General features: G+C 38.6%; 1 protein-coding gene and 1 long non-coding RNA gene across 4 annotated transcripts in view; one reads left to right on the plus strand and one right to left on the minus strand.

Annotated features, from left to right (window-relative positions):
- The window catches only part of cdc42bpab (CDC42 binding protein kinase alpha (DMPK-like) b), a 42267-nt gene extending 39467 nt beyond the window's left edge, over positions 1–2800 (plus strand). For all 3 annotated transcript variants that reach the window (XM_085936894.1, XM_085936895.1, XM_085936896.1), the window contains one exon: positions 852–2800. In XM_085936894.1, coding sequence (XP_085793020.1) covers positions 852–983 — 132 coding nt within the window. In that variant the 3' untranslated portion in view covers positions 984–2800. The remainder of the gene's footprint in view (positions 1–851) is intronic.
- A 436-nt stretch (positions 2801–3236) lies between these two features.
- LOC147042597 (uncharacterized) lies at positions 3237–5421 on the minus strand. The gene is made up of 4 exons (XR_015068935.1): positions 5383–5421; positions 4281–4357; positions 4167–4211; positions 3237–4060 (listed from the first exon to the last, which is right to left on the minus strand). It is a non-coding gene; the product is annotated as an uncharacterized LOC147042597 (long non-coding RNA).
- Between the last annotated feature and the right edge of the window lie 2770 nt (positions 5422–8191).

Below are 8191 nucleotides of genomic sequence, written 5' to 3' on the forward strand. Positions count from 1 at the left end.
TTTGTTTCCACTTCAACTAAACACGAGCCAATGGCTACAGCCCACTTCTTATCCACCATAACCATGTTTGACTTGTGCACTTTGTTTCGGATCTGCTCTCTGGACCCCCCCCCCCCCCCCCCCAGACTTGAATGTGTGCAGGGACAATGAAATCTCCAGACTTCCAAGGTTTTCTAGAAGAAATGTACTACTGCCCTACCTTCATAAACTTGGCCTCAGTGCCAAAGCATAAAGGTCTTGCAACAGGATAATAATCCAAAACAGACCAAAGTCTAGAACGTTGGACTAAATGTGGCTTTTTATGCTCCTCGGTCAAAATCCAGCTGTGTCGAGCATCTGTGGAAGAAGCGGAAACACTCACTCCCTTCGAACAGCTTGTGCATAAAAAGTGAACCAAAAGATTTGCGAAGAGTTGCAGAAGTCTCATTGAAAGTTATTATTAGCGAGTTAATATTAGCTTAAGAGCTACATGTCGTCAATATTCAGGTTAAGACCCAAATTCCCACTTCTGAAACATTTGGAATTATGCTCGGTTTGATATCTCGGCTATGTGGTTACGCTCATTTAGAATTACTTGTTTGACTTGATGCTTGGTTTGTGGTAAGACATTTGCAAAAATCGTAATGGGGGAGAAAAAACTATTATACAGCATCAATGAAATCTAGAATAAGAACACAAGTGTTTGTCTCATCTGAATGAATGATCCGCTGTTGATTTTTATCCTCCATTTTTCTGCCATCACGCGTTAGGATAATCGTCCATGTGTATACGGTTACCATGGCAACAGAGGGAACCGCATGAAAGCGCAATGTTAAGGCTTCCTTATTTTTTTCTCTCTCTCTCTTTTGCAGGATTCCGACTCCCCTCGTCACTCAACAGCCTCCAACAGCTCAACCTTCAGCAGCCCCCCGAGTCCAGCCTCGCCTCACAAGACCAAGTCGTTGTCCTTGGAGAGCACTGACCGCACGGGCTGGGACACATGAGCCGGCCCGCCCGACCAACCCACCGCGCCAGCCCGGCAGCCCAGCGACAGCACACGACCCCCCCACCCCACCCCCACACAACTGTACCTCTCTCGACCCCTCCCCCTTTCCTGTTTGGGTGAAGAAGTGGTATATGAATCAAACATCTCCCTCCTTTTCAGCATCAACTGACACGCCCCCCTCTCTGCCTCATTCAGATGCAAAGACAGGAAAAAAAAAAAAAAGATTTGTATTTGTACATAGGAGCCTTTTGGGGTTTTAGGGGACAATATTTTAATTTATTTATCAATCTTAGATTAGAAGCATTCGTTTCTCATGGCGGCCGGAAGAACAGCCCCCCCCCCCCCACCGCCTCCCTCCCAACCAAGCTGCAAACTTTGCTAACACTAAACTTCCCACTAAGTGAGTGACTTTACGATCCGTTTCCCTTCCAAAATAAAACCAACGTCATCACTCATCTTCGGTCCGTTGGACCCCCTCGACCAACCACCACAATAATGTACATAGGTTCAAAGTAGAGAGTAATATATGATAAGGAAATACTATAGAGAACTACACTTTTATTTTCCTTTTATTCTCGAATAATTTGGAGTTTTATTCACACAAAGTCCATTTTTAAAACTTTTATTTGAATTGAAATTTTGTTATTTTATGACACTTTGTCCTCCTCCCCCTCCCTAACATATTGATTTGCATTTGAGTGAAAATCTGGATGAACCCGCATACGCACTGACGAGACGTTAATGCAGCAAAAATGTTTGTGTGCATGTGTGAAACCCAAAAAAAAAAAAAAAAAGTGGGGAAAAAGAGAGGCAACCTTACATGTTGCTTCAAGCTTGTATTGAACAATGTTTGTTTGGCTCATCTACTCATTTATGAGGAAAAAGAATGTCAACACTGAGGGAGATCATTGTTTGGAAACTTGCCTCCCACTCACTACCCCAATCTGCTTATCATAGTGCTGACTGTTATTTTATTTAGTTTCTTGTACTGGTGGATGCAAAGTGTCCTCAAATGTGACACTACCATGTGAATATTCACAACACTACAGTGTGCTTCTAATATGCTATTGTCACTTCTTAAGTGTGGTTGTCAGGGAAACAAACAGTACTCTACGTGATCATCATCATTCAAGCTTTTTTTATTTTTATTTTTTTGAAACACTATTCCACACGTGTGTGTTTTCCTTTTCGTTGCTTTACTAACAAAAGCCGATTTGATTCTGATTGAAAGCACCTCCCAAGCGCCTGGCATGTGGAATATATTACCCCAGAGCGAGGAGGACCTTTTATTGGCCATTGTTGTACAGATTAAAGAAAACAATCCCGAAGAAAAGAGACTAACTCAGGAAAAGGTTGGAAGCAATATGGTGATTGGAGGAGTGGATTAAAAAAAAAAAATGTTTTAGGGCTGCTGTGGAGAGAAAAACTTAAATAAATCAATTGCCTTTGCATTTCAGTGAGGTCTTATCTACGATACCTTCTGTATTTTGCTCTTTCATATCATAATACACTTTGGTTGTTTTCTAGGATTGCTTTGTAATAATTTGTACAGTTTTGCATGTAATAGATGTAATCATTTGTTTTTGGTTTGTTTTCCTTTGGATTTACGTTTTTTTTTCCCCCCTCTTATTTTTTAAACAGTTTGGGTGTTTTACTGAGGATAACCCACTACAGGTGATGTAGATTCTTTTTGCACAAAAAATATTTAAGGTGTAAGGTCAAAACAAAAATGTATGGAACTGGCTGCCACACTTCAGTGGACAACTCATATTAACCTGACTCCGATGTATTTCAATAAAGCGGAGGGCTGTTACAGATGCAGTGTGTGTCTGATATGTCTGTCACTTATATGTAGTGTTTTTTTTTTTTTTTAATAGGATAGGAAGGCCTTTTTGTAAAAAAAAAAACCTATATATATATATATATACTCTACAAAAAACAACTTTTTTTAATTTAAAAAAACTACTTTTTTTTTAATCCAAAAATAAACAGGTAGACTTTTTTTTTTTTAAATAAACATGTATAGTTATATAAATAACCATGCAAAAATTAACTACAGAAAAACAACTTTTTTTAATTTAAAAAGACCTTATACATGAACATGTGAGGCTTTTTTTAAAAAAAAAACCATATAGTTAAGCTTTTTTTAAAAAAAAAAAATCTTTATTGTAAGGCTTTTTTTTTAAATAACCATGTCTAGTAAGACTTAAAAAAAAGTTATATAGTAATAGAAAATTACCATGTACGTATATAAGGCTTTTTTTTTTTTTTTTTTTAGTTTAAATGACCATGGGCTTTTTTTTTTGTTTAAAAAAAAACATGCAGTATCGTTTGGCCATTTATATAGTTAGGTATGAGAGGGACACGAATCCATGTCACATGAACGCCAGGTAACGCTATTAACCATTCGACCAACGAGGCCACACTATACACTTAAATTGGAATGCATCACATACGAAGGGGTGCTGGGAAATTCCCAAAGGTCACTGCCGCTGTTAGATGCCATTGGTCACACTGTAGACACGTAGCTTAAATATACAAACTTGTAGTCAACTTCTTCGGACCAGTATGGTCGAATGTTTTAAAACATGACCTGGAGATCCGTAGACACGGGTTCGAGACCCGTTTTGTGCAACATTTAGAAATCAAATAGACGATGGAGCAAGACTCGAACCCGCCTTGCCCGAGGCAAAGGCAGATACTCTAACCACAGGACCATCTGGGATTCAACAATTGTGAGTCTTGTGTTTGAAACTCAAACACACACATACTTTCATAAAAGTACAAATGTTAACATGACTTGGTCCATTATTTTAATTATTTGATTTCTGTTCAGGTGCCACCAGCCACAGTCATCATTCTGATACACACTGACAAACCAGGACAAACTAGCACCATCTGATATTCTGGATGAGATTGAAGGTTAAAAGAAGCACTGCGCTCAAGACTCAAAAGTATTTTGGCCTTTTCTCCTGTGCATGTGCTTCCTGTCTTGTCCACCAGGTGGTGCTAAAGAACCTGGTTCCTGCAGCATGGATCGACTCTGAAGCAGAACTCCTTTGTCAAGGTTGGAACCTGATGGAAAGACAAACTTAAAGTCAAAGTATTTAACAGTTTGTTTTTCTAGGTGGTGTTTGGTGCAGGCAGGCCATCAGGAAACGTGACTTCTTGATCAACTTGCCTTTTGGGTGATGTTGAAGACTCTGCCACCACGACCCTCCACCTGCTGGGCAAACCATGTAGAAGGTCCTCCAAGCTACCTCTATTTTCAGTATTGATGTGCATATAAACTTACTGAATTGCAGCTTGACTGTTTTTCTCGTTTGTGTTGTGTGCAGGTATGGAGTCTTTGCACCATTTCAGGAGCGCAGCCTGTTCAAGTGCACAAACGACAACATGCTTCAGCAGAAGGTTCCAGTCTACAGTTGAAAAAATATTCATATTGACTATACTTTTCAATAACAAAAGTTGACACAGAATCGGACTTAATATTTTTCTCATTGATTTTAGTTCAAACTTATGACAAAGTATAATGCCAAAGATAATCAGTCTGCTTTCATGTTGGACTGCATAGATGGAATATTATTTACTATTGCATAAAAAAAACTTTGGAGAATTTTAAACTGAAATATATATTGAATCAAATAGTTGATTGTCAAAAATAATTATCAATTGATTTGATAATTGTTTTCTTTTTTGGAAGATTTTACCTGGAATGAAACTTATTGAAATTTAGAACATATCTGTACTGTTTCTGGCAGCTACCATGAGCCACACTCTAATAATGAAGGCTCCTGCCATTTTTTTTTTTTTTTCTTAAGATTGAAAAACTAATAACCCTAAAAGTATGATGGCTTTATCTGGTACTTAATTTTTGGGCTAATTGTACATTTGTATTGAATGATGAATATTTCCCCTATATTTAAATTATATTTAATAACAAGTGGTTTAGCATTATTCAAACCTAATCAGAAAACAGCTTTAATTTTTAGCTTGTGCAAGTGTACCTAATGTTTTGACCCACTCTTGCCACCAGAGGCTCATGCTACATACTGGTACAAAACCGAAGAAAAAACAGCATATGCTACCTTTGTAAACAATTTTGGTCGCAAGGTGTGCAAAGGGAAGGCATGCATGCATGCATGTGAAGGCGTCACTTTCATTGTGGAAACAGTTTTTGAGTGGACAAAACACAAAATACAACATTCAAGTCAACCGCGTTCATTGATTGACAGCTGGGTGCTAGCCTTTGCACTTTTGTTGACATTTCAAAACAGCGACCAGTGACGTAGAAACATTAAAGTAGAGGACCTAAGCCTCATAAAGATGCTCCAAGCTTGTGCACGTAAATAAATACATGCATGACATTGAGTTTAAAAATGTTTTTAAGTACTCACTCAAAATGCATTGCAGATGGTCACGGGAAGACTTGCTTGTTGACCGGATGCGTACAGTAAGCGAGAAGGTTCAAATTAAGAAACGCGAAAAGGCGTGTTTGATTAATCCATGCAAATTAGTGAAACATTTCCAAATAGGCCTACATGCAACTGATCACAACAGTTTTAAGTTATTTGCTGATCTATAATAAATTATAATTTTTCGAATGAGAGAGGTAAATTTACTATGGTTACTGTTGATGCCCAACATGATCCAAAAACACACTCATCCCTTGATATTTCTTTAATTTTGATTATTTTAATAAAGAATGAGTTTGTCTATGTTTACATTTTAAAAATGTTTACCAGTTTTTTCCCCAAGTGAAGTTTTTTTTCAAATGTAGATTGTACTTTTACAATACCGAATATCGTCCTCAGGTTTAAGCTGTCGCCGTCTCCTGGCCAGTTAGTGAACTGCCTTCAGTGTCTCGTGCTTTATTTAATTTCACTTGCCGAAATAAAATTGAAAAATTGACAAATTAGACTTATCCTTAGTCGTTCAATTCAACAAACGATTAAATCAAACTCTATGTATAAAAATCAATTAACCAGTCTTTTTACCACTTCCAATACCTGCTCCCAAACGTTATTTCCAATGACCAAAAATGACACGGATCGAAATATTGCCAAATAGAGCACACCAATATGTACATAATACATTTCACCCCATGCAAGTGCTCTTTCTTCATCTCAGCTGCTGAAAATGCAATTACACTCGTCTCCAGCAGTGCTCTAATAATTGAAACGTAATCATTGACATCAACACTTACGGTGCACCTTGGTGATCAGCTAGTTGATGGAAATAAAGGTTGTCACTTGCTACGTCAATGTGGATACAGATTCATTACTGAATTCAATGTGCACTGAATAAACAGGAGGCCAATTGACGTCAAGTTGTAATACACACTCTTACCACAAGAGGCGACTACAATGTCACTCCCCCCTCCCCTTTTTTGGGGGGCCTTTTCTGAACGGCAAAATGAATCACTCTCTTGAAATAATCCTGGTAAATATAGAAAAATAGAACTTTTTGAATTAAGTAAAACTAAAAAAAGTGTAGATTCTAATTTTATGGCATTAAGCATTTCACTTGGATGGTCTGTTAATCCATTTTGCTTGCATTCCATCACATTAAGATGAATACTTTAAATTTTCTGGTTCACAAGCTAGTCACCATCTACATGTACATGTTGTTCATAATAACTCAGCAGTTCATAATTCTTTTGTGAAATTGAGCGAGAAAAAGTCTTGCGTAAATGCTGGAGCTGTTTGATGTTGCGACTGGCCTCAAAGTTCTTGGTATGCTTCAACAAAGCTATTATATTGAATTTTATTGGGTAGGGGCGGTGGAGGTCCAAATAAATATCTGCAGAATATCACAGAATCCAATCTCCTTTTAGGGTGTTTTTATCAAGTATTAAGTCGTTTGGGTTTAAATTTGATCCCATTAGAGGAGAGACATAGTCGCCTGACTTAGTACCTACGGGCATTATATTGATGACCCCTTTTTGTTCATTTGATTTTTATTTCGACTTGCGATTTCAAGCCTCATGACATGTCATAGCGTGTCCGGGTGAGTTGTTTGGCTTACCGCGAGTAAACACAGGATGTAAAGGATTCCACAAAAAAATAGTAATTAGATGACAACACAACCAAGAAAAGGAGTATGTGCAGATGTTACGCAATTGAGCTCACACCCCACACTAGTTGTTTGTGTACAGAAAAAGATTTTCCCCAATATTTTGTGTTTACTGACATTCAGCCAACATGCAAACTAGGATGTGTCCAAGCTGGAAAGTAAAAAAAAAAAAAAAAAACATTCACGTTGATTCTCTTGAGTTAAAGTTTCAACCTGCCGATCCAGACAAAGCGTCTCAGTGTTTCAAGCTGCCTAAGGAATGGGATAAATCCAAGACCGCATAATCCACCAGATTTAAGGTCCGCTGGTATTTTTTTGTGTGTGGGCAAATCCAGCAGGTAGAGCAGGTCAAATGCGTGCGTGGACACACGAGCATTGATGCACTGTGTCTGGTTTGTTTGCAGGCAGTCTGCATGCAGGCAGGGAGGCTAGGGGGAGGTGGTGGTGGTGGTGGTGGGGGAGGGTGGTCTTACTCGTGTGTGTGCCGTTTTTAAACAGGGGCACGCTGTTTGCAGCTCAGAGCGGCCTGCGGTACACCCACAGGAAATCTCCTGTTGCTGCCAGCCACTCAAAGTAAACACATCTATACGCACCCAGCGACCACCTTTGCTCCACGCAATCATTTATTTATGTGCGCGTTCACAAATATTCACAATAGGAGACATACTACACTGATTCTGAACACTAACAACAAATGATGTTTCATGAAGCATATACGAAGCTTCATTTGCCTATATGTGGTTTTTTTTTTTTTCCTCTCTGTATTTCTGGCTAGCAAGACAGTAATTGGTGATTTTCAGTGGTTAGTTGCCCTACATTCAACATCTTTGCCTTAAATGTGACATTTTCATACGTCTTAATTTATGCTAGTGGTCACTCACATGTTCTCTTGGTTTGCATTCTTAAAAGTGGTTTATTTTCACATAAAGCCCCGCTAAATACCTGCGCCTTTACACATCTGTGGTTATTTGTGTGTTTACACTGTGGCTGCAATGTGTTCAACATGTGTTTGGCTTGGCTCCCTCACTACTCTCATTTGCAACCACCAACTAAGGCCTTCTCTCATTGAGTGAACAAGTAGTAATGGGAGGAATTTAACATTAGTGCGCCCCTTTGTTAATTGTGTCCCAC

The sequence above is a fragment of the Syngnathus leptorhynchus genome, chromosome 18, assembly GCF_054491065.1.
Source record: "Syngnathus leptorhynchus isolate UIUO chromosome 18, UIUO_Slep, whole genome shotgun sequence".
Lineage (NCBI taxonomy): Eukaryota > Metazoa > Chordata > Actinopteri > Syngnathiformes > Syngnathidae > Syngnathus > Syngnathus leptorhynchus.